At 40.7% G+C, this 26,282-nt stretch overlaps 2 protein-coding genes across 5 annotated transcripts; both read right to left on the bottom strand.

Annotated features, from left to right (window-relative positions):
* Positions 1-1,629: 1,629 nt before the first annotated feature.
* On the bottom strand, positions 1,630-13,303 carry LOC124285500. The gene is made up of 4 exons (XM_046721741.1): positions 13,226-13,303; positions 12,517-12,664; positions 10,571-12,411; positions 1,630-2,560 (listed from the first exon to the last, which is right to left on the bottom strand). The coding sequence occupies exons 1-3, from the start codon at positions 13,301-13,303 to the stop codon at positions 11,063-11,065; spliced, it is 1,575 nt and encodes a 524-aa protein (XP_046577697.1). The 3' UTR covers positions 1,630-2,560; positions 10,571-11,062.
* LOC124285477 lies at positions 1,630-20,607 on the bottom strand. 4 transcript variants are annotated; one of them, XM_046721720.1, is made up of 3 exons: positions 20,471-20,607; positions 4,502-4,808; positions 1,630-4,343 (listed from the first exon to the last, which is right to left on the bottom strand). In XM_046721720.1, exons 2-3 carry the CDS (start codon positions 4,806-4,808, stop codon positions 2,707-2,709), a joined length of 1,944 nt encoding a protein of 647 aa, XP_046577676.1. In that variant the 5' UTR covers positions 20,471-20,607; the 3' UTR covers positions 1,630-2,706. The 4 variants fall into 4 exon arrangements, with proteins under 4 accessions (XP_046577676.1, XP_046577675.1, XP_046577677.1 ...); XM_046721719.1 differs by lacking the exon at positions 20,471-20,607 and adding an exon at positions 5,885-5,967; XM_046721721.1 differs by lacking the exon at positions 20,471-20,607 and adding an exon at positions 5,665-5,877.
* Between the last annotated feature and the right edge of the window lie 5,675 nt (positions 20,608-26,282).

Genomic DNA, 26,282 nt, shown 5'->3' on the forward strand with positions numbered 1-26,282 from the left:
TTCCTGCATAATGTCAAACATAAAGTTGAAATGGATCACAGTCCGTGTTTGAACAATGGAAATTCCAGCAAATTTCCATCGTTTTCTTCGGGTTATAAATGTAACCGTTTTATCTAGTCCGACACGACAAAACGAATAATTATCACTAATTGACCTCAGTTTGGATTGTCAGCTGGATATTGCTCTGGGTGTCGTTAGATAAAAAGCACAAATACCTTCATTTTAACAAAGCCCATTTAGACTATCAAGGACCTTTTTTCTATTTTATTTTTGCGCAGTTTCAGAATTAATACACGACAGTTTATGTCAAGCTAAAAAAATCCGTTAAGGTTCCCACATTTTGACAAAGGTTCACCGTCTTGCTTTGAAAAAGCAAATAATCTGTTATGCTCATCTGTTATGCTACTTAATGAAGCCAAACTTTAGTTAAAGAACCACACAAATCTAAAGGCTCGCGCAACACTTAAATGTCGTGTATACCTCATGCTATGTAGGCGATTCCTACGTTGTTTAAAACAGCGAAGTGGCATTGGCAAAACATAATTGAACGAATATTGAAAAAGAAAATGTTGCCTCGGTTTAATGCCGGGTCAAATGAACTGTCAAACACTCAAGTGTAATTTTAAATTATCATCTCCGAAATGTTTTTGGGATTGTAACTATCTGACTGTCTAATGCGTGTTTTCAAATGAAAAAAACAGCCTTGCTTTTCATAGAATGCCTCCGCGAGTACAAATTACCACATTTCGTAAAGATCACGCTGTCCTTTTATTGCCAAAGTATAAATATCTCTATAATCACTGTCACCAGTGGTGTGTTTCACCAAGTCCTTTGCTGGACAATGCAAGCTTTATATCCTCCTGCTTGGGTGAAGATCACATGTATCGATACTGAATATTCTATGAGGAAGATACTCCGAAAACTGACCAAACGTTTCACAGCTGTCTTGGTCCTTGTCCATCCATCCATTAGTCTGTGCATACGCATGTCTCCTGGGTTTCATGCATACTTTGAACGAAGATATATATTTCCGTTTACCAGTGAAGATCCGGGTTAGATTTGATCTGCAACAACCCATACCTGTCATAAAAGGCGACTTACGGGACTGTGTAGTCAGGCTCGCTGACTTGGTGACACATGTCATCGTATCCAACTTTTGTAGATGAATGCTCATGTTATTGATCACTGGATTGTCTGGTCCAGCCTCGATTATTTACAGACCGCCATCATATTGCTGGAATATTGCTGAGTGCGGCGTGAAACAGCAATCATTCAATCAATCAACTATATTTCTTCTTGGGGTTTCTTTACACTTCAGCTATGCCCAGGACGTATATACTAGTACTTCAGCAGGCCGGCTGACCTAGTCCTTGTCCATCCATACATTAGTCTATGTATATAGGTCTACTGGGTTTCATGCATACTTTGAATAGAATGGTATATTTCCTCTTGTGGTGCCGTTACACATCAGCTGTACCCAGGACGGTTATACCTCAAGTAGCACCAGGTTCAGCAGACTGTTGAGATCAAGTAGTCGTTCTGTAGCTCAGGTCATCCCAGGACTCTCCACAAGAGCTATATCAACTGGTATCTTTGTAAACGGGCTAGTCCCATTGATTACAAGTGGCAAACCGTAGGGCATAGTTCTTTATTTAATCCAGCCAGATGTAGTGGTACACACTCGCGATCAATTCTGCAATATGTTATAGCACATGTACGTGTGTCACAGATTATAATATTTAAATACAACGTTATCTTTAAATATTCCTTAAACATTAAATAAATACAACTAACTATTTAAGGAACATTACAGAAACATTAAATAAATATACATGTGGCCAGTGACAGCTATTATAATTATTGAAAAGAGCATTATGGATAAAACTACCAAATTACACATAATTACCAGCTATGGGCTGAATCAAATGGCTGGTGCTTCATCAGAACGCTTTCACTAGTAGATCTAAACACAATATTGAAATTATAAATGCTATGCAAAACACTAGTATAAAATACATCACAAGTGCAATGCAAATCGTTTTGCACAAATACATCACCAAGATATTGGAAAGTATTTTATCTCAACATTCCATGTACTTTCAACAATTCTTTAAAATACCATAAACCAATTGAAATATTTTTGGACTTTTTATCCTTAATACATTATAATACATAAAACTAACCTTCAGTTCCTTCAAGACCAAAACATGTGTCCCTGGTGAAGTTTCCAGCCAGAATGAACAATACTGAGCATCTTGCCTTGCATAAAAAACATGAGCAGCAACTTACAGCTAATGAGAAGTTTCAAGGCTTCTTCATAAACTTTGGGCCAATCAGCACAGTTGGTATAAAATATGAACTGTGAAATATCCTAACATAGGTGGCAAGGCTCCAAATGAGTAGTCCTGGGGGTCCCTACATCATTATGAAATTAATATTTTAAAGCTTATAATTAAAGCCAAACACCAAGACAATGCCAAAATAATTACAGTATTTTGCACACTGTTACATGTTTCACCTGGTGATCATGTGGACTATTTCACTTCTTGCTGGAAATGACCTATTTGAATATTGCATGTCTGCAATTCACTGACAAAGCTATGCCCATACGTTTTGGTGAAGTCACAAACCATTCCAGACTAACACCATGCACAGAATGTCGTAAACCACAGCTCTGCACTGACTTCCATGCTTTTGATTTTTATGTCAGACAAACGCGTACTCTTTCACTTCCGAGTCTGTGCATAGAAATAAGAAACCGTATTTATCACAAAATATATCACACATGCCTGTCTGATCGCCATCTTCTAACGTGAGCAGTTCCCTGACAAACTCTCCTGACTCTGTCAGCTGTATCACCTTGTCTGCGTTCCTATCTACAAGCAGGATGTCTCCTGTGCTGGTAGTTGTGATACCACAAGGGTAGCTGAGTGCCTTGTCTCCGGTACGGTTGTATCTCCATAAAACATCCCCCTCTGGCGTCAGACATGTCACAGACTTCTTCCCCTTGTCAGACACAAGAAGGTTGCCCTTGTTGTTGACATACATGCACCAGGGGTAGGTAAACAGTGAGTCGCCATTGTATGTAGTGAGTGACCTCAACACGTGTCCAGCCATGTCCAGGATATCCATGCGTTCCCAAGTACCTGCTGCTAGAGATGAAGGATTCAGAACAGCCAGACTCCAGTATTCGGCTCGTGTTGTGGTGGTAGAGAGCAGCACCAGGTCAGGGGTCACTTCTACAGTTACAATCTGACGGGATAAAGGGACAGCAACCATCACCTGCTTCTCATTCAACTGTGTTATCCCGCTTGGAGAGTTATCCAGGGGAAGTTTACTATGGCATGAATGATTCTTTCTTGTGAAGAACGATTTCACACACTTGTTATTATAGTCCGTAACAACACATGTCTGTACACCATCTACAACCAGAACTGTCATATCACCTAGATCAGGCTTTACCTCATCCACCACCTTCCCATCTCTCGTGTCAACCAGCACAGGAGTTGACAGACATCTGTCCTGGTATGTGACGTCGATGTCCCCAAACTGCAGGTTATCTAGGACCTTCAGGACGTTGTCAGTGTCTGGTGTAAACCCGATGTGATCTATTCTCCGGGTGGCTGCTGCCTCTGTACATCTGACAGCCTCCATCTCTACAGCTCCAGAGTCCCAGACCTGATACGCGTCATACAAGTCCATCTCCCAGTCCGATACCAAGGCCTGGTCAATGAACTCACAATGTTGTCTGTACATCTGCATCTCGATCTCTTCCAGATTCACATCAGCTCGGAGTTGGTCGGCGTATGTCTGTGATATGTTATTCAGTTCATCCAAGAGTTGTGTTTCTTTCTGTTTAATTTTGTTAATGGCTGTCTGGCAGATCAACCTAATATTTTGAACAGCTGACTCTGTGATTCTAGAACTACTTTGGAGCTTCTCGTTTCGTATGTCTTCTTTCTTCGATCTCACTTTCAGTCTCTTCTCCATGCCAAGTCTCTTCTCCATCAGTGCTGCCTTCATCCCTGGCTTCATAGACTCAATGGTGACGACAGCCTTACAAGCTCTGTGGTAGATGATACAACATGTCTGACAGGCAGCCTTCCCACAGTCTTGACAGTGGAACTCAATACGGTTACTCTTGTGTTCCGTACACTTGATCCTCCGTTTGACCTTTGACCTAGATGACAGGTCACATAGGTCATGGTTCAATAAAATAGGGGTCACCCGGTGTGTCTTCACACATTTGTCGCAGAGGGCCACTTCACACTCAGGACACCACAAGGCCCCTGGAGTTGTCTCCCCTAGTTGCTGACAGATCGTACAACAGGTGCTCGAGGTCCCTGTAAACACAAGTACAAACGTGCTTATTTTCATCACAACTTGAAAAGGCTACTAAAAAAGGGTATTTTTAACACACACAGATGTCAATGCCATGTCTTCCACTGGATTTAAATACATACATACACATACACACACGCATATCATATTTTCACTTTACCTTGCAGATCTTCCTCGGACCTATAGGTGTCAATCAGCCCCTGTATAATGATGCTGGCTTTGATCTGCCCCGCCCACTCCTCCACCGGCCTCCTGGGGTGGGGGACCTTGGTGTCTTGTCGACAGCAGGGACAGGGGATGGTCTTGGACTGTACAGCATCGGGTCTGGTTTGGATGTATGAGGTGACACATTTCCTGCAGAATGTGTGATCACACCTCAGTGTACACGGGTCTGTGTACATCTCCAAGCAGATGGAGCAAGTCAGGAAATTATCCTTTACTTTCTTCTCGAGCCCGGCGGTCGCCATCTGTAAGATACACATGCAGTTTGCGCCTTCTTAGTTTAAAAGAAATTAATTAGATTCAGTACAAGCAGCAATGATTGATCTGAACATACACGCATCTGTATGTGAAGCTGTACACGAACACGCGCACACACACAGACACATAGTAAATATAAACGGATATCTATCTACATGTCTTTCATCTATCTATCTATCTGTATCTGAGTAGTCAGACTGGGAACACTGACATCTTATTGACCTTATTATTTACCATGCAAGTCCATAGTAATTTTGGTAGCGTATTCGTGCCAATGGTGCTTATCTCAGCCGATTGTCGTCCAGGAATATGTTACGACCAAACAGTATCGGGGCCAGGTTTTCACCCATCATCTTCGGCCATATATGGAGCTACATGATCCTGGACTGACATGTTACTATGACAACGTCAAGCCCCACCCTGTTATTACTAACGCTGGTGTGGATGTCATGGACTGTCCTTCCCGTTCCCTATTAAGGTATACACAGTGTTTTCTCTGACTGTCTATATTGAACAGTATATTAACAGGGAAGCTCGGACAAAACCTACATTCCTGTCATGCTGATCAGGTGTGGCAAACACAACCCACATATCTGCACCGCCACGACTTGGAGCATTACATGGTATCTATTCACTCACGGATAACCTCGACCCCTTTCAAAGGCAAACACTTACAATGCACATGCTCGACACGCCCCCTAGCCACAGACAGGAAGTTGTCGCTCAAAACACAGATTTAGGAAGGATTGAATGGATACCTTCACCGAAATAACACCTGAACACTGTTAAATTTTCAACTCAATGAACCAGTCAATGATAATAGCCTTGTATAATTAGATTTACCCAGTTAGCTCCATCGCTGCATGTTACAACACCATCGCGAGGCCATCGTTTATAGTGATAACGAAAGTAGACAACTTCCCCGTTAAATTCTCACTATTATCACTGATTTCAGAACGTATTGACACTCGTAGACTTCTGTTAGTTAATGAATAACAATAGACAAAACACAATACCAGTAGGAGTGATTAGTTTGACAACATGAACTCTACAGAAAGTCTACCTTTCCGGTGGCTGTGTGCTCGAGCATGGTTTGTCACAATCGGTTGAACTCGGCCTTTTCCGTATAATATTATGTTCTCTCGGCTGGGCTCTTATCGGCCGGTATTGACTATCCGTAAAAACCCGCACCAGGTGTTGGTATGTTCACAGGAAATTCACGTAATTTGTCAACACAACCCAAAGGAAACGTCGATGCAGGGCATCTACACGGCAGCAACACAGTATCACATTTTCATTGAAGTGCCAAACAAATTAAATGTTCCATAAAACAACTTTCAGAAAATGTTGGAAACAACATGAACAATACTTGTTACAATTATTTCCCTGTCCTACACCCACTCCCTGTGTTCCCTACTAAGTGATTACATGGGTCACATATACTGAATTTGAAGGCTGTGTCTGGGTCCGATTTCTCGAAACAAATTTAAGTTTTTACTCCAATTTCAGACTGAGTTTTACAATTTGAAGCAGCTGAATTTCTAACTTGGCTGCATTTTTAAAATAAAAGAGTTCAAACAATTTAGTACTCTATTCTTCAAAGTCAATTTGTCTACTATATTTGAGTTTGATATCGATTCTGGGCAATGCGTTCCCTCAAATTTGAGCAAAAACTCTAACTTAAGTCATAACTCAGACTTAAGTTTGTTTCGAAAATCGGGGCCTGAACAGTAAGTGAGCGTTGTCGCCCATAAGGCTAACTCTTGTAATGAATTGGCACGGTGACACCTCCTTTCACTCGACAAACTTTCCAACCAAAGGCAATAATTTTAGTGTTTTAAAATCCCGAACAGCTAGAATCTTATGGGAAGTCTGAAAAAGTTTGACATCTTGCAAACCGTTTTTTAAAATAAAGAAATGGATGTGTTTTGTAACTGTTACTCCCACTGACTTCTCGGAGCACTAATTCAAAGAGAACAAAAAATACCCTGGTTATTCAAATTCTAATTTAAAAAAATACAGTGAGAAAAAAGTTATTCAGAATGTTATATTGACATAGCCACATTGAGAAACATGTTTAGCAGGCTGATGTCAGCTGTTGCTGGCGAGGTGCAGGCGGAGCAGCACTCCCTACGTACACGATGTGTCAGTGTCTCTCGCTCTAGCGGTTCACTTGTTCCACAGGTATATGTTGTTTGGCCTCTTTTATGCGCTTACTTCCTCTATGGAGTACATTAACACCGCTCGCTGGGACCTCGAAATAATCTCGGTAGTGTTGTCTCCCTTCCATTATTGCAAAACTCTTTCCTGCACTGTTAATGGATTTAAGACTGAAGAAAACACACTCAGCAGTACTGAAGTGTCACAAACCAGAGTTGAACTGCATGCATTTCCTATAAAGTTACCGATGAAGCGGCATGTGCTTACTTTCTTTTTTTAAGATAAAAATCCTAAGCTTGAGGTAGACCGATATTTTAAATCATTCAATGGCCACCAAGTGAACTGTAAATGCACGAGGCCGGTGAGACGTGTCATCTCTGTATATTTATTCCTAAAGATTTAGAATTACACTTTCCACACGACTTTATAACAAGAGGATGTCTTCAACCTTCCAACAGTCAAGTTATTTATGTACAAGTCAAATGTCATATCAAAAGTAGAAGCCATTATTTCCTTCTGCAGTTATGGGTTGTTCTCTGTGTATGGAAAACGGAACGTAGCGTACATGTCAGGACTACAGGTATGTTTCACACAGGTAAATATTGTTTGAAGATCCACTAATGTCTTAGTGATAAAGTATTCTTTCTCTGCGCAGTCTCTTTGTTTCCAGAAGGAGAGATCAGACATCTTTCAAATGATTAGTTTATCTTCAGTCTTCCTATTTTCAACATATAGTCGTTGCCAGGATCGGACGTCCTCTGTGTAGTACTTAAAACCCCATGAAGATCCGGGTTAGAAGTGATCCCATGCTTGTCCTAAGAGACGACTAACGGACTACTTTTACTGCTATAGATTGTTGGAGAATATCGGCTACAATCGAGGCCAGTCCCTTTTTGTTTGATCCGTGAACATCCGGTTAAAATTGATTTTCAGCAACCCATGCTTGTCGTAAGAGGCGGTTGGGCGGTCAGACTCGCTGACTTGGTTGGAAAATGTCATTCTATTTGCGAAGATCGACGCTCATGCTGTTGATCACTGGATTGTCTGGTCCAGACTCGATTATTTACAAACCGCCGCCATATAGCTGGAATATTGCTGAGTGCAGCTTTAAACAACCAACCAACCGTTTCCTTTTACCTGTGTCAATCGTCTACAGGGCATTTGGGCAATGTTCATCTATATGCAGGATCACTCACCCATCTTTCGATACAGAAGCCTGAAAGGAATACATACATTAACATCCCTGCAGGAACTGAAGGCTCGCTGTCTTGATGTTTATTTTGAGTTACACAAAGGACATGTGTTCGGGTTCTATTCTCAAGTAGTATTTTTTAAAATGTGTCCGCTCGTTCTCAGGAAACCAATCCTTGAATTTGGTAGTTACTGACCATCTCAAGTAAAATAGAAACCTTCTGCCTGACATGTTTGTTCGTTCGTTCCAGTCTGACGTTTGTAGTTCTGCTAGCCTCCTACTGTGATCGATGGGTCCTGTCGGCCTATGCTACTCTCCGCTGATTGGCTACTGACGTTATGTGCATAAATTAACAACAATAACCTTACACACGTTACGCCACAGTATGAATTCATTCACGTATTTTCTGTCAGCTTTCATACATAGGGCTTTTTTATGAAAGTGTTGTAGATATCTTTTTTGGAACAAGTTAATCAGAAGGATTGACTGAGTACCTTTCTTCTCGGTTCACTGAGGTATGAATAAAAAGAATGTGCAAACTGTATGAATTCGCTGCTCTATACGGATGCATAAATTCTGCACAATGGTTTTTCGATTCATACCTCAGTGATTTGAAAACATTGCCAACCCTTAACTGCAATAATTAATTAAAGCATATTTCTTTAGTTTATTTCGTCGGTTTCACATCTAATTCTTTATGGACTGTTTTTCGGTTGGATGAAAATATTTCAGCAAAGTATGAGCATGATTACTGTGATGTAATATTCAAAGAAACGTAAAGGTGTGATGCAATTGACTCTTTCTCTCTCTGCCTCACAGTACATTTCCTATATATAGTTGCGGGTCCAGTCATTCTTTATTGAATCAGAGGACTCACTTAAAATCTCACCTGAGAACAAATAATCAGGTTATAATAGTGAAGAAACGTCCATGCTCTGTATACAACAACTTACTCCCCTCTTACCTGCTGCTGGATCCAATGTCATACATATGTCCATGCTCTGTATACAACAACTTACTCCCCTCTTACGAGCTGCTGGATGCAATGTCATACATATGTCCATGCTGCCAGGTTTTCATGAGCAGAGATGTTAGAATGCCTACTGGGGTATTTTGTCAAGACATGCCTGGGCTGGTTTACTACAGGTGATAGAAAATATTGAATTTGTTCAAATCATGCTGTCCTTCTGTCATCATTTCGTCTATTTAATTGACATATAATGAACTTGGTATGTCTGTATAGCACAGAGTAAACGATACCCACAGGCAGTCTTGGGTTGATAGTGAATGGACAGACTGACGCTTTCTCTCTGAAACAATAGAACTGTATAGAAGTAAAGTACTTATTATAAACTGAAATGAAGCCCCCCCAAAACCTGAGGACAATTTACACTTGGTTCATTTTGGGCATTTGCATGACACAAGGTGTTAGGGGAAGGGGGAATATTGCGGTTTAAGAACTGGAAGACTCGGAAGATTGGCCAATACTTTTGTGGCTGGTTTGGTCGTAGTCAAGTAGTTGTTGTGCAGCTCAGGTCATTCCGGGTATCTCTCCAACAACCGTATCGACTAGTCTGATTCTCCTGTGGGTCGTTTGGACTTTGTCATTTCAGGCTGCAAATGGCCTATTTGAAATTTCCAGGCTTTCAATTTATGGACAAAGTGATGCCCATAGGTTTGGGCAAAACCCTTTATTGACGATTAGTGTTCTATGCACTGAATGGCTCGATTTTCTCCATACATTGACGGAGAAACGTGACGTCAAGTATTTCAAATGTTAGCATTGCTCTACGAAATAATATAATTTAATACCTGAAATCTCACTAAATTTCTTTCTCCAACCATATTATCACATGAATTTCTCATCTTCAGGGTCATCTAACGGACAGAAATAAAAACTGCGCACATTCATTTTACTTCCTAACAAGCAATAAAATCTGAAAAGAGAACAATTTGGCTTTGGGTGACATTTCAACATAGTGTCTCCTGTGTATAATATGTGAAAACAGGGATACAGTATACCCTTGACCTCAAGACTTCAATTTGTATACTTTCTGTCAAAAGTTTAGACTCACTTGAAACAGTCTAAACTTTTGGCGGGAAGTATATTACACTAGTGAGTCTAAACTTTTTGAAAGGAATTATATAATGTTTTAGGAAACAGCGCTCAATACTAGAAATATCGTTTGGAAATTGTTTTTGGGCCAATGTTTTGTTGACCGGATGATGAGATCATTCTAAATACATTCAGTGGTGTGGTCAAATACACGGAAACATGTACACTTCCGAGTAACAAAAAACCTAACCAGCACCGGGTCGTTATTTCTCAATTCTATCCAACACAAAATGTTCTTCGTTTTTCGAAATACGACTATTTCACTTCAAGCTGGAAACGACCTATTTGAATATTGCATGTCTGCAATTCACTGACAAAGCTATGCCCATACGTGTTGGTGAAGACACAAGCCATTCCAGACTAACACCATGCACAGAATGTCATAAACCACAGCTCTGCACTGACTTTCATTCTTTTGATTTTTATGTCAGACAAACACGTACTCTTTCACTTCCGTGTCTGTGCATAGAAATAAGAAACCGTATTTATTACAGAATATATCGCACATGCCTGTCTGACCGCCATCTTCTAACGTGAGCAGTTCACTGACAAACTCTCCCGACTCTGTCAGCTGTATCACCTTGTACATGTCCCTGTCTACAAACAGGATGTCTCCTGTGCTGGTAGTTGTGATACCACGAGGGTAGCTGAGTGCCTTGTCTCCGGTACGGTTGTATCTCCATAAAACATCCCCCTCTGACGTCAGACATGTCACAGACTTCTTCCCACAGTCAGACACGAGTATGTTGCCCTTGTTGTTGACACACATGTAGTCAGGGGTAGGCAAACAGTAAGTCATCATTGTATGTAGTGATTGACCTCAACACGTGTCCAGCCATGTCCAGGATATCAACACAGTCCCAAGTACCTGCTGCTAGACAGGAAGGATTCAGAACAGCCAGACTGTAGTATTCGGCACGTGTTTTGGTGGTAGAGAGCAGCACCAGGTCAGGGGTCACTTCTACCGTTACAATCTGACGGGATAAAGGGACAGCAACCATCACCTGCTTCTCATTCAACTGTGTTATCCCATGTGGAGAGTTATCCAGGGGAAGTTTACTATGGCATGAATGATTATTTCTTGTGAAGAAAGATTTCACACACTTGTTATTATAGTCCGTAACAACACATGTCTGTACACCATCTACAACCAGAACTGTCACGTCTTGTAGGTAAGGCTCCTCCTCATCACCCGACACCCTCCCATCTATCGTGTCAACCAGCACTGGAGATGGCTGACATGTACCCTGATCCCGGTATGTGACGTCAATCTTCCCCAACTGCAGGTTATCTAAGACCTTCAGGACGTTGTCAGTGTCTGGTGTAAAGATCATGTCTTCTATTCTCCGGGTGTCTGCTGCCTCTGTATCCCTGACATCTTCCATGTCTACAGCTCCAGACTCCCAGGCCTGATACGCGTCATACAGGTCCATCTCACAGTCCGATACCAAGGCCTGGTCAATGAACTCACAATGTTGTCTGTACATCTGCATCTCGATCTCTTCCAGCTTCACATCAGCTCGGAGTTGGTCGGCGTATGTCTGTGATATGGTATTCAGTTCATCCAACAGTTGTGTTTCTTTCTGTTTAATCTTGTTAACGGCTGTCTGGCAGATCAACCTAATATTTTGAACAGCTGACTTTGTGATTCTAAAATTACTTTGGAGCTTCTCGTTTCGTATGTCTACTTTCTTCGACCTCACTTTCAGTCTCTTCTCCATGCCAAGTCTCTTCTCCATCAGTGCTGCCTTCATCCCTGGCTTCATAGACTCAATGGTGACGACAGTTTTACAAGCTCTGTGGTAGATGATACAACATGTCTGACAGGCAGCCTTCCCACAGTCTTGACAGTGGAACTCAACACGGTTACTCTTGTGTTCCGTACACTTGATCCTCCGTTTGACCTTTGACCTAGACGACAGGTCACACAGGTCATGGTTCAATGAAGTGGGGGTCACCCGGTGTATCTTCACACATTTGTCACAGAGGGCCACTTCACACTCAGGACACCACAAGACCCCTAGAGTTGTCTCCCCTAGTTGCTGACAGATCGTACAACAGGTGCTCAGGTCTCTGTAAACACAAGTACACACGTACTTATTTTCGTTGAAATATGGAAAGGCTAGGAAAGTAAGCAGGCTTTATTTTAACACAACACAAATGTCAATGTTATGTCTACCACTAGTCTTAAATACATACACATACGTAGATCACATTTTCACTTTACCTTGCACAGCTACCTCGGACCTATAGGTGTCAATCAGCTCCTGTATCACAATGCTGGCTTTGATCTGCCCCGCCCACTCCTCCACCGGCCTGCTGGGGTGGGGGACCTTGGTGTCTTGTCGACAGCAGGGACAGGGGATGGTCTTGGACTGTACAGCATCTGGTCTGGTTTGGATGTATGAGGTGACACATTTCCTGCAGAATGTGTGATCACACCTCAGTGTACACGGGTCCATGTGTACATCTCCATGAAGCAGATGGAGCACGTCAGTACATTTTCGTAACATTTCATGTATGCCCTGTCTTTAGGGATTTCTTTCTTCTGATCATAGCCCGGCGGTCGCCATCTGTTTCCATCATGTGAATTACTTGGCTCATGTAATTTCACTTTCACACATTTCAGTACGTTTGAAATCAACGTTCACATGACCTCAATATTCTTATCACCAAAGAGCCTGACAAAGAAAGCGGTATTACGCAAGCTAACACGCCTTATTAAGCTGCACTCGCTCTTGCTACCAGTATCAGTTATGCCTTGTCTGTGGAGTTGGCAAATCTTGTGAGGTGCATGTTTCGAGGGATTGAAAGGTTCAGTGGTGAACAAAGGGCGATGCGTTGCCCCTTTTGTCCCAGCAAGTGTCCCTAGCTGCCCCAGAAGAATAGCACTTTGTCTCTCTTGGAGCACAGTCAAATATGCTACATGAACCAACTCGTAATTTCTTAAGTCGAGTAGCGATTATATGACCGGATAGCACAGGGGGCGCGTTCTCTGAGTATCTCATAGACATGTTGGATCTCAGTGCCTTTTGTGAAATTCGTCTATATTGTCCTGTCTAAATTGACGATCCATAACTCAGATTGAGAGTAAATATCACGTAATTAATTGTGAAGTCGCATTGCTGTAAATTTCCCTGTCGAAGAAGTCATTCTCACAAGATGTATATTCCCTTGTTTGGAGAAGATCTGTGGCTATTACGTCCCAGTGTTGCTAAACATCTTATAGGCCTTTAGTCTGACACAGACGCGGACATCGCATGTTCAGGTTCTGATCTGACAGGGGCTGAAAATATCATTTCGACATGAATACAATATCTCAGTGTTTTCCTCAGTAAGTGGAGATCTTTCTACAACATTGGAAATAACTGTATCGTTGTCCTTCTGATATTCCCCCGAACGAAAGCTCGACCCATTTAGGGTACAATGTGTAAGTTACAGAATTGTAGGGAATAGTCTTAAGACTTTTCTACTTTTACCAAGATTCTTCGAACTTGTAACAGTCGTTTGAGAAGATAAAGGGTAGTGCGCGATGTATATGACGGACGCATATGGAGAACGTTCGAAGAACTTCATAAATACAATAATAGAAATACCGGTTATGTTTAAAACGCACCTTCAATCTGATAGCCAGAGGGATTATTGTGAAAGATCGCAGTATGTATCATCATAAACAGGCCAAGATACAAGTACATGTCATTCATCTCCACATTATATCCCTTTTATAGACACGGGACATCGTTGTTACAGGTAGGGCAAACACTTTCTTCTAAAGTATCTGCCGGTTTCACGCTACATACATGTGTTCAGATTATCGAGAAAACTAGCGACGCAAGTTCTCCTCCATCACACCAGAGACCACATAATCTATCATATGGCCTTTGATCACACATATAATTGTACAGATACCCAGTGTTTATTGATCGCGATGAAGCAACTTATCAAAATTTACAGCCGACAGTATCATCTGCATTACTCTCTTACATAAGGTGAAATATCACAGGGTTGTCATGGTAACGATAATTTGGCATACTATTTATTGTGTTATTCTTTAATCTGTGATTAGAATTTAAAGCAGTTTTGACGTGAGCATATTAAGAAAAGTTTCAAGCCACCTACATAAAAACCTGTTTTCATGATAAGTATCTGCTAATCCGTGGCACGATTCCGACCATATCATGGGCATGTGTTTGTGAATCATAATCAAATAGTGGTGTTACAAGGAGTCCATGCCGCGTCAACAACACATGCAAACAGGGGCGTAGCTACCATTATAAAAACCGCTCGAGCATTCACATGATCTTTGCTAAAAATAATTTACAGTAAATTACAGTAAACAGGTTATTCTTCATATCATAGCTTTCAGTGATGATTGTTTTTCCATCGACATGTATGAGGATGTTTTGTTACAGTCATGATTATAAGTGAATCATCACTGAAATGCAGTTGTTTATTTATCATTTATTTATCAATTATCTTAGAAAAAACACCAAATACTCGATGTATGGTATTGTATCAATGCAGCTGACATGTATAAAATATGTCCAAGCATATTTGTATACTAGTATGAGGAAATCACACTTGATATTCCATGGTGGTAAGACTTCCGTCCGTAATCCCCATCTCACCCCACCCCTCCCCCTTAAATATTAACGATGAGGAAAACTTTCTTTGAGTGGCATTTATATGTCTTTCAGTTTGTTCAGATTAAATAAACAAAACACGTTAAAACTCATCCTTATCGGATGAGGAATATATATTCAGGTGATATGATTTGACTAGAATGAAATTTAAGGGGGGATACAGGCGGAAGTCTTTCCACCATATTTTGAAGCTATTGAAATCATCAAACGTCAAACGATAACTCTTCAGGTCTCATAAAAAATGAAAGTTGGGCAATCCCTCAATACCACCTAAATATAAGGCTTTGCAGCCCATATTGCTTACACGAAAAAAATGGCTTGCTACGTGCCTGGCAAACGCACGAGAATTGCAATACGGGCCTCTAACCACTGATTCTCCGTGACCTGGAGATACATGTGATTGAGCGTGTGTTGGGACGTCGTCTGTCATACAGACCTTGAAGCAAATATATCCAAGTCCACGCAAGTCTACAAGATGTGGCAAGACTAGATTTCCACAGCTTCAGGAGAAAGTCTCAGGGCTCCTTTTCCTTATATAATATTCTTTTTATACTATCAACTTTTTTTCTGTAAAATATGTTCATATCAGAGACTAGTTGTTAATCTAGTTCTGACGGGTAGAAAACAGAAGACAAAATGGATACTAGTGCTGTTACATATTGTAATTATATATATACACATTCGTCCTTGGCTCGGAATAAATGTATATTTTCCACTAAATGTACATTCGGAGGATATCGAAATCTAGGTTAAGCTGTTTGAATCATATTTACAATTAAAAGACCCAAACAATGGTGTGTTGTCCACATTTTTGGTTTTCCATAGTCACAGAACGATATTTTCTCCCCTTCCGTCTCTAGGAAAACTCACTGCAGGGTTCGGGTTATGGAGAGCCATACCAAACACCCACAGCTAGCGGGACCAACATCTCCAGTAACATTTACATTTGCCAACACTTAATTCGCACGTGGTGAGGCAATAAGCTAATGAGGGTCCTGTACCATGTTTGTGAAATATCTATGATGCCTTATATGAAGTCTATCATCTAAGCAAGTCTAGCTATGTATGGCGTTAAGTCACTGCTTGAAGAAAGGCTCCTTTAGAATTTTATCTGGTCAATATTAGTATTTCCATCATATCGGAAATTACATAGACTAACGCTTAGTGTCTGAATATATATAATTTTGATAGTAACAAACAAGCCCATTTAAATTGAGCCCCAGGGAGACACGAGATTCAGTCCGGCTAGCCATGGCAGCTCCAGTTAGCTATAGATATGTTTACTTTGTAACCCGACCCCAAAAGTGAATTAGGGTTCTTGCAGATGTTAACAGACCCTGGACCTGAGGAGATCTAGACTTGCTTCATTTAAGGCTTTAGCATTGCACAGAGGGCTTGGCAGTAGGGGAAATAATGTGGTTCAGGGACTGTGAGACAGACTAAACAGTAAGGAAAATAATGTGGTTCAGGGACTGTGAGACATACTAGAAAATGCATGGCAACCTACACTTCATTGTTCCTATCACTTTAAAACACAGGGGTTATTTCATTTGCGTTAACTGATATGCTTTCGGTGTCAAATTATTTGGAACTCCAGCCCAAGGTGGTGTTATGCTGTCTGGAAATATGGCCTTTTTGTAATTCCATAATGATAAGTGATTGTTGTACATATGATGTTTTTGAAGGATAATATCAGCGTACTAATACTTTGCACGTGTTTCCCCCCACTCTTTCCATACCTGTAAAAGTTAACTTTCCAATATATGCCTGTAAGGAAATACTGTAAAGTAATGGGATTGCTGAATTTGACCACCGGAGGTAGTGACCACAGCACTCTTGTTATGCTGCATTGGGAGAGGACAGAGCTTGGCAAGATACCAATAAATATGCTCATCATTTAAACCTTTATCTGAAATTTGTGGAATGCGATTTTATAATTGAAGATGCTTCCTGCACCTGTAGCCCCAATATAGAAGTTGTTAGTCGGTGAAACTTCCAAATTACTTCGTCTCTTTTTTTCAATTGAAATTAAGATCTTTACTTTTATCAAAATAATATATTTTCAGTCTTAATGTGCCTTTGTCGGGAATCAAACACCGGTTTTTAACCTGACAGGCGAACGCTTTAGCCACGAGTGTACCCCATCATTCCTTGATACTGTTGGTACATTTATTTACATTCAAAATTGAACCCAGTTTTGTCACCATATATCCTTCAGTTTTTATATTAGTGACATGATCTGCACACTGATAATTTAAAAAGTGGAATATAAATAATGATTGTTTGCGATCTTTATCCAATTTAGTTAGTCATTGATCTAGTAATTTTCAGTTTCTGTTTCCACGAAATTCTGTACGCAGGTACTTTTAACAGTTTCACCCAATAACAGTAAAGCATACAGATAATACGTTTCGGTACTTTGATAGATTAATAAGTACACATTATATTCCATGATATTGAGATACCAAAATGATTAACATGATTATATAATGTATAACAAATTAGACAGCAAAAAGCAAAAGCAAAAAAGAAAACGCATGAGCAACATAATGCTGTCAGGTAGTAAGCTTCAATAATTATCGAAACTGCTTAGTTATGAGCTAATTGCAATCACTACAATTTTCTTTAGTCTACCCAAGAGGTGGAAACAAAATATGTCTACATTATATTCCGTCGGGTAACTGAAATTTGAGAAAACGTCCGTATGGAATAATATCTGTATTCCGAATCAAACAGAGGTCACACCAAGTATGTGCATGTTCACACATTTACAAAAGTAACTTACACCGGGAATCATTAATACATTGTAATCATCTTTTATGAAAGTATAGATAATGAAGTTTGTTCAGTTATGATCAGTGGGATAACTCATACAAGTGAGCACTAAAATTAGGGACCTACCGGTTCATGTCTGTGTGAACACATTCGTCTAGATCTGTGTTTTATTGTAATTAGCAGTGTCTCCTTGTATAGCGTATATAAGAAGTGTACCTAAGGTCAGTTATTTAAACTGTTATGTAATTTCCATTACAAAAAGTATAAATGATATTACCTATTGGTCAGAAAGACTTATCAGCACCCCAACACCGACCACCGCCACCACCCGACCCTAGGCCTACCCCATGCCACACCCTCTCCCTCGCACACACACGCTCCCTAACATACATATCGCTCTGGCCCATAGACCCGATATTTGAACCTTTTAAACAGACACCATGTGTATGTCAAGAAAGACACACACGTTATTAGTGGTGCTCAGTCATGGGTATCACTTCACCATGTGTTACTAATTATCTCAGTACATTATGGCGTGGTCGGACGCGCTAACGAACCCTATGTGACAGTTACATTACAGCACCATTGAAATACATGTTAAAGTAGTGCTAATCTTGTAACACTATACTTACACATTTCCAACCATTTACGCATGTATAAAATATATGAAAACCTAACCCTGTCATACGAGATTTCTGATCTATTTCAAAAATTACATACGACATGCATTTATTTCCAGGCATTTCTACAACATATGCGTGCAATTGCAAGATTTACGATTGTGCCCATCATAATGCTGTTTCGAATTTTCGTTTATTTTAACACCTTTTTTAGAGGCAAGAGTCACATCTGACGGTCCAGATGATACGGATTTCATGAATATAGCGACGGATGACCCACCTCTCCGTTAGTAAATTTGGGTAATACAGTCATTTGGGTTGAGTCAGAGTTCCTGTTTTATTCAAAGATATTACAAGTGCATTATTTCATAGGTAGCTTCCAACATACGCGTGCACGTGGGTCAGAACCCGGATTCGCCCCAGGAATGTCAGTTATTCGACATTAAAAGAATGTATATATAAGAGTCACAGACCAGCCCCATATTAGGGGAACATGAATTGAGACATGACCCACCTCTCTCTCATCCGTCAAGCATCGGATGGGTTGAGACATCCGTGACCTTAGGTAGCTTCCCCAAACGGGCCACCGGATACGGGCCAGGAATGTCAGTTATTCTAATTAAAGAATGTATATATCACTGTGAAGACCCGAATGCTAAATCAGGCCGGGCTGAAGCTGAGAGTTCAGGGCCACCTCCGTGAACACCATACCCGAATAAATCGCTGTCTGTTCTGAACAGAAGACATATCCCCAGAGCATCAACTAATCTGAGGCGCATATTATATACTTGTGGGGTTTCACCTAAGTAGCATCATTCTAGGCTTTCGTCCCTCACCAAGGTGACACCCTCAGATAGAATACTGTACAATGTTATCCTATCCTAACATGGCTTCCAAGGGAGATACTGCTTGGGTGCAGACGGTTGCGATGTTATTGTTTACCATGACATCATCAGCAATGACACAATAACTGGAACAATAACGGACACAACTGGAACTGCCTACCGCTTTATGACAACATATCATTTACACATTTCGACGGTGGGGTAGCCTGTTGGATAAAGGTTTGCCCGTCACGCCGAACACCTGGGTTCGATTCTCCATACGGGCACAATGTGTGAAGCCCATTTCTGCTATCCCCCGCCGTGCTATCGGCGCATAATAGAGAAGACATGTAAAGGCGTCAGAAATGTAGAGCTCCACTTCTACAGTGAACACGGGTATATTGATTGATGCACACTGTCGACGTGCTCCATGGCAACAACGTACATATGGACTAATTAGGAGGAGCGATATGCTCGCCGAATGACGCCATTGTTAATATTATTCATCACTGCAATAATATTAACTATTACTGAGGTTAAATCTGTAAACATGTAACACTTCATATACATGCTTAGTTTGACCATTTTACATATTTGGGAATAGCATGATATTGCTGTGACAATATGATCAAGGAAACACTGTACTTGTGTACTATTTGACCATTTTACATACCTGTACGGTACTGTACTGTACTGTACTGTACTACCGAGTATGAGTCTGTACTACAAACATGTAATACTTCATATACATGCTTAGTTTGACCATTTTACATATTTGGGAATAGCATGATGTTTGACAATGTTATCAAGGAAACACTACTTGTGTACTTGTGTACTATGAGGTAAAGCCTGCAAACATGTATTGTACTGTACATGTACTACCAGAGTAAAATGTGCAAACATGTAACACTTACTGATATACAGTCTTAGTTTTGACCGTTTTACATATTTGTGAACAGCATGATATTGACAATGACAATATGATCAAGGAAACACTGTACTTGCATACTATGAAGCTACCTGTACTGTACTACTGAGGTAAAGTCTGTAAACATAATTCTGGGAATAAAAAACATGGGGAAAAAATTTTTTAAAACGTATTTTGTGATTGTCTCTATTCAGTAAGTTTCAGGGCTGGGTGGCACAACAACACAGCCAGGTTGTAATGTGAAAACGAAAGTAGGTGACTGCCTTGTTACAACCGGTATTCAATCACCTAGATATTTGTAGAATAATGATTTACAAAAACAATAAATCCATGGTGTCAGTTTGACAAGATCTACGTTTAGGTAAACGACAAAAGGCACCTGAATGTCTACCTTTCCTATAGGTGTGTCCAAGTGTGATTACTGCACTGTTTCAAGAAGTCTTTTCCGTAACCGTTCACGCAGCTGCACTCGCCCTCACTCGGTCGCAGTTCGGCTCTGTCCGTAAAACGTGGCCCGGCACAATTCATTCCATTCCATTCGTCACATCTCGCCGCACTCCAAGAACGATTCGGCTTGTCCCGGAATGACACGAGTTGGTCACGAATGAGAAAGAGGCGAGTAGTTACGAATGAATTATTGACCCAGCATAATACTATATGTAGAACAGCTCAGGTAGTGGAGGAACGATTGTGTAGATGCGTAAAACAATTTACAGTTGAGGATTTTATTTATAACGCTGTAATTCAGTCAAAGTGAATACAGTTTAACTTAAAAAATCTGCACTCGCCCTATAGGGTGAGAAATATAAACTTTCCACTCGTCCTTCTAGAATTGTACTTGCCCTAAGGTCATGCATCACAATGAATATAAATTTAAATTATATTATTTCAAAATGTTTGCTTCTTTTAAAACTGCAATAAACATTACTTACTTTGTCTTCCGTACAAACTCTTTGACAAAATTGAATTCGTTCACCATTTAAGATAGCTGAACTTCAAGGAAAAACGAAAAATGTTACTTTTGGGTCAGAAAACGTACTCGTCCTCTAGGACAAGCAAATTATGTTTTTCCCTTGCCCGAAACACATTTTACTTGTCAATACGAGCGGACGAGTGGAATTATCGAGCCCTGACTGTTCTGTAGTTATAAATTGTTTTGTTTGTCTGTGTTGTTCTATGGTGGCTCATTCGGGCCATCGCTTTATCGCCCTGAAAAATCTAGGCGATATCGCGACAAAGCGACAGTACGACACGACATTACGATATGGTGACACGATATAGCGATATTGCGATACAGCCCAAAAACGAAATAGCGATAACACGACACAATATGACGATAGCAAGACACGACATGGCGATAACTCGACACGACATGGCGATAACTCGACACGACAATGCGATAACACAACACGAAATGGCGATAACACGGCACGAAATGGCGAAACGGTGATATTGCGATATGGCGATATAAACAGGCGACACGGCGATATTACGACATAACAAACAATATGACGATATAGCGATACTGCGATAAAGCGAAATTGCGATAATACGAAATGGTTATACGCGACATGGCGAAACAGCGATACTGCGATATGGCGATAAAGCGATATATTCATCTTTATATGAGTTTGTGTGTATGTGGTATGTGGTATGTGCGTATGTGTATGTGTGTATGTGTGTGGTGCGTCCATGTTGTATTTGAATTAGTATCGTATTACCTTTAGTCAGAAAGCAAACACTTTCTAGGGATTTCACGTAATGATAATATTCGGTGTATGCAAGTGGATTTTATCCAATAGTAATCTCCTATGCGTGCACAGCATGAATATGGTGCTAGTGTGTAACTCATCGTCTGAATCATCAAAATGCTGCAACAACCGAATAATACATACAGAAAGAAACAAACATGATCGACGAAGCACCGCGAAAAGAACATAAAAAGATGGAGTGGTTATTATTATTTATGACTGGATCTCTTATAGCAGCTGTTCAACTTCGGTGTCATATCACCACTAAGTAAAGCACAACGGAACAACGTCGGCGAATGGAATCATTGTTCCATCCATAAGTGTAGAAAATGACACTAAATGTAAAAATGTTTGATTTATTTACCAGTTTTCTTTAAATGGTCATTACTAGCATATCATTTGGCTGATTTTATTCAATCTTACAACACGAAGTAAAAGTTTGTTATTGTACAAATTTATCATTGTCTTATCTTTAAAACCATCGTATGAGCTACAACCAAAAAGTGTTATTAATACATTTCATGTACAAAATAAGGTTCTGCTGTTTTAAAATAAAGTGTGTACTATTCAGCTTTTTCTCGAATTGCTTAAACTGCCATGCCGTTTTGGGGTACATGTGTTTTAAGGCCTATGGCAAACGGCTTATTAACATCTGTAGCGCGTATATACGTGTTGTAACTAAATATACACATGAGCGTTAATTAAGCATCACCTGAAACTAAGGGCTATTGTAAACCTTTTAATTCAAACAGGCGATCATACTAGAATGAACGAATGCACATGTTAAGCACGTGCTTCACCCAACATATAAAACGCAGTGGGTCGCAGGTTCATATTCTGCGAACGCGCCTAGCACATTGGGGTATATATTGCAGTATGTGCACTCTGAACTGATATAAAAGATGGCAGTACAAAACATCAACTTTTCTTGACAAGGCAAGACTTTCGGTAAATGGAAAGTTATTGGCATGGATGACGCCCCATGCCATGTCAGCATCGGTGCTAAGGTTAACATTAACGGTTGTTAGCTGACTTGTAAGGAAGCACGTGGTCACCGGTGAACTGAAGGATCGTTCAAGACCTGAAAGATCGAGAAGGCCAATGACCTTGATGTTGATTCGACGCAATCCCATGCCTCATGCCGAGGAATTGCGCCGGAAAAGGAAATTGGCTGGTCAGGGGTATGTCGTCCGATTAGACTCGAGCCGTCATCGCCCATTTGGAGAACAACGCCATCGAAACATTACCCTGACGCACAAAGAGCCCCGATATGAACCCCATCAAGCATCTCAGAGACTATCTTGAACGACAAAATAGAGCTGGAGGTCCTCCTGTACAAAATCTGCAGGATTGGCGCATACACTCCATGAAAAATGGCAAAGCATTTCGATGCTTAGACTTCGAGGCATGATTGTCAGTATGAGGAGGAGACTGACAGATGTTATCCGTGCGAGGGGTGGCAACACCAGGTACAGATGCGGTCGCCAGTGGTGGTTCATACAACCATAGTAAACAATTATAGTATTTGAGAACTGTTTGACAATTAGATTGGTGACGTAGTCATGGTGATCATACTTTCCGGCATTGTCCAGAAAATTCAGTTTTGTTTTTGTTTTAATCAAAGTAAAATATTTCTGTTAACATTTAAATACGCGGGATCTTGTTTGTTTTTCAACGTGTAGTGTTTCCGTACTTATTTAGATAAAATGTGGGTGGTGCTTCATATAATCCTTTTGTGTACATGACCATATCCACACAAGTTTGTAACTGTTTGTTTCCAAATCGTTTTCCAGTGGCATCATTTTATAACAACTACAAGACAGCATGCTTAATACCATAAACCAGTCTTTCATAATCTATAAATATCTATATAGACAGATTGAAACCCTTGCACATTAATCATATACATTTATTATATATCTGAATTTATACTTTATTAACTAGATTTTTCACCCCCAAAATGTTTACATTCCCATACATATACTTTTCCAGTAAAATCCTAATGTTCTAGCCTCGACAAATCTGATAAAAATAAATGAATTGGACCTACTTTTGAAAATCAAATACTTTAATCCAATCATGTGTAATATTGTATCCCGGGCTGTTTAGTTGGGCTATCTGTCTCCTCAAACACAGAAGTTCCTCAGCGGGTCCACAACACTTTATTCGGCGTCAAATATACAATTAACTTCTGAGAGTTTCTAGGACTTCCGTCCTGTCCCACAACGAAGCACATGTGATACATGTTTGTTCAAAATTGCCTCTGTTCACCCAGCAGAAAATGGATACCCAGTTGGATAAAGTTATGTGACTAACCTTCTAGCTCCTAACAGGCCCTATCCGGGGTAATAATAATCAGGGTGTTAGTGCTTTGAGCATGCTTTGTTGCGTGGAGATTAGCGCATTATAAGACTTCTCATTATTATTTTACAGATTTAAGATGAAAATGCAGCAGAGAGGGTTCGGGTGGTTATTATTATTATCATTAATTACATGATAGTGCAGCAACGGAGAGATGCATCTCAGAGGGGATCATCAGTCCACCTGCCAGCCGTTGTATGAGGTGCCAGTCCCGTTGAAAATCAGAATTCTTCATATACTCTCCCAAAAAGGAAACGCATATAGGAATTTCAACTGTATTTTTATGTTTATTTTGAAACATCTTGTAGGCTTTATGAGTCAATGAAATATAGCGAAATTGCACACTGGGAATGCAGACTTATCCGTCTTTGGCACCAACTCGAGGAAAGTCAGTTTGAGTGTCACATGGAAACGTGTGGTGGCGCTGAAGTCAATACCTCGTGTGACCACGGTGGACATCCAGGGCATCCCACAGATGTTCGATCGGGTTTAAGTCCGGTGATCTTGAAGGCCAGGGGAGCACATTGATGTTGTGGTTCTGGAGGAAGTCTCTAGTGTGACGTGCTGTGTGGGGCCTGGCATTGTCCTGTTGAAACAACTCCCTCTGGCGATCAGTGATTGGAAGGAGGTGTGGGCGTAGGATTTCGTCACAGTACCGTTGAGCTGTCAGGTTGCCCTGGATCATCACCAAATCACTTCTCCTACGGCAGGTGATCGCTCCCCACATCATAACACTGTCCCGGTCCGAATCTGTCCACCTGGGGAACGCAAGCGTCGGCGAAACGTTCACGTCGACGTCTGTACACCCGCATTCTTCCATCGCGTCGTTCCAATAGAAATCGTGATTCATCACTGAACCAGATTCTACGCCAATTCGGTAGGTTCCAGGCCTGAACGTTGGTGCACCATTGAACTCGATGTCGACGATGTTGTTGTCGAAACACAGGGCCAAAATAAGGTCTTCTGGCACGTAAACCAGCCTCTCTCAACCTGTTCCTGACGGTCTGTGCAGAAAGCCTCCTCAATCCGGGTATTTGTCGAGCGGTACTGGTCGCCGTAGCTGTTCGATGACGTAGGTGATGTACCCGGATGTAGCGATCCTGCGCCGCAGTGGTCGCTCGAGGTCGCCCACTACGAAGGGGATCTGCTACCGCATTCTGCCGGCGATATCTCTCCCAGAGCCGTGAAATGGTGCTTTGGTGAACATTATGCGTCGGACAACTGCACGTTGAGACTGGCCAGCTTCAAGAAAACCAATGGCGATATGACGGTTGGCTTCACTTAGACGTGGCATTTTTGCGTTCGTCAACAATATTCGAAATACAGTGAATAATCGACATAGACAGCGATCAACCTTTTTATACCCATCATTGAGACTATCTGATCCCCAACTTTCACGTGCATTGCATGTGAATTGTGTATTCTGTGACACTACACGCCGAAATTGAAAATCATGCTGTTAAATACGGGTATTTTACGGATGGTGCGTTTTGTTGTGATGTTTCAAAACATAAACACCATAGGACTCATAAACAGAGCAAAACCTTTTGTAAAATGAATCACGTTTTAATTCATTGCTACATGAAATTGCTATTTTCATGATGCGTTTCATTTTTGGGAGAGTATATATAAGTGATCTATCGCGTATCACGTGGATATCACGTATAACACTATCAGATTATATTTTCGGGGCTTTTCATCTGACAGATCACCATACATATTTTTGAAAAAATAAGTTAATCTACCATATCTCCAGGATTGTATTGATGACGTGTCAGTAGGGTTTCTACACGAATCACGTGACTCTGGGCTATGTCTCTCAAACTGTCTCTTCTTTCACGTAACACTGATGCTCACATTTGTTTCTTCTATCTACATAGAAATCAGAAAGTTATCAAGTTTTGATTCTCTGTGTAAAAACGAATGCTTAAGTTGATAAAGATACATATCATGGTTATTTTTCTGTCAATGAAATTCCGAACACCAAAAACAATCCAACATTAAAAAATATCAACTTTGACAAGCTAACGATATTCCTAATAGCTTTCTATGTGTAATTCTTGACATTTGTATTTATCTCCATCCGTATAC

This window comes from Haliotis rubra, unplaced genomic scaffold (genome assembly GCF_003918875.1).
Source record: "Haliotis rubra isolate DU_JTF1 unplaced genomic scaffold, ASM391887v1 Scf360, whole genome shotgun sequence".
Classification (NCBI taxonomy): domain Eukaryota; kingdom Metazoa; phylum Mollusca; class Gastropoda; order Lepetellida; family Haliotidae; genus Haliotis; species Haliotis rubra.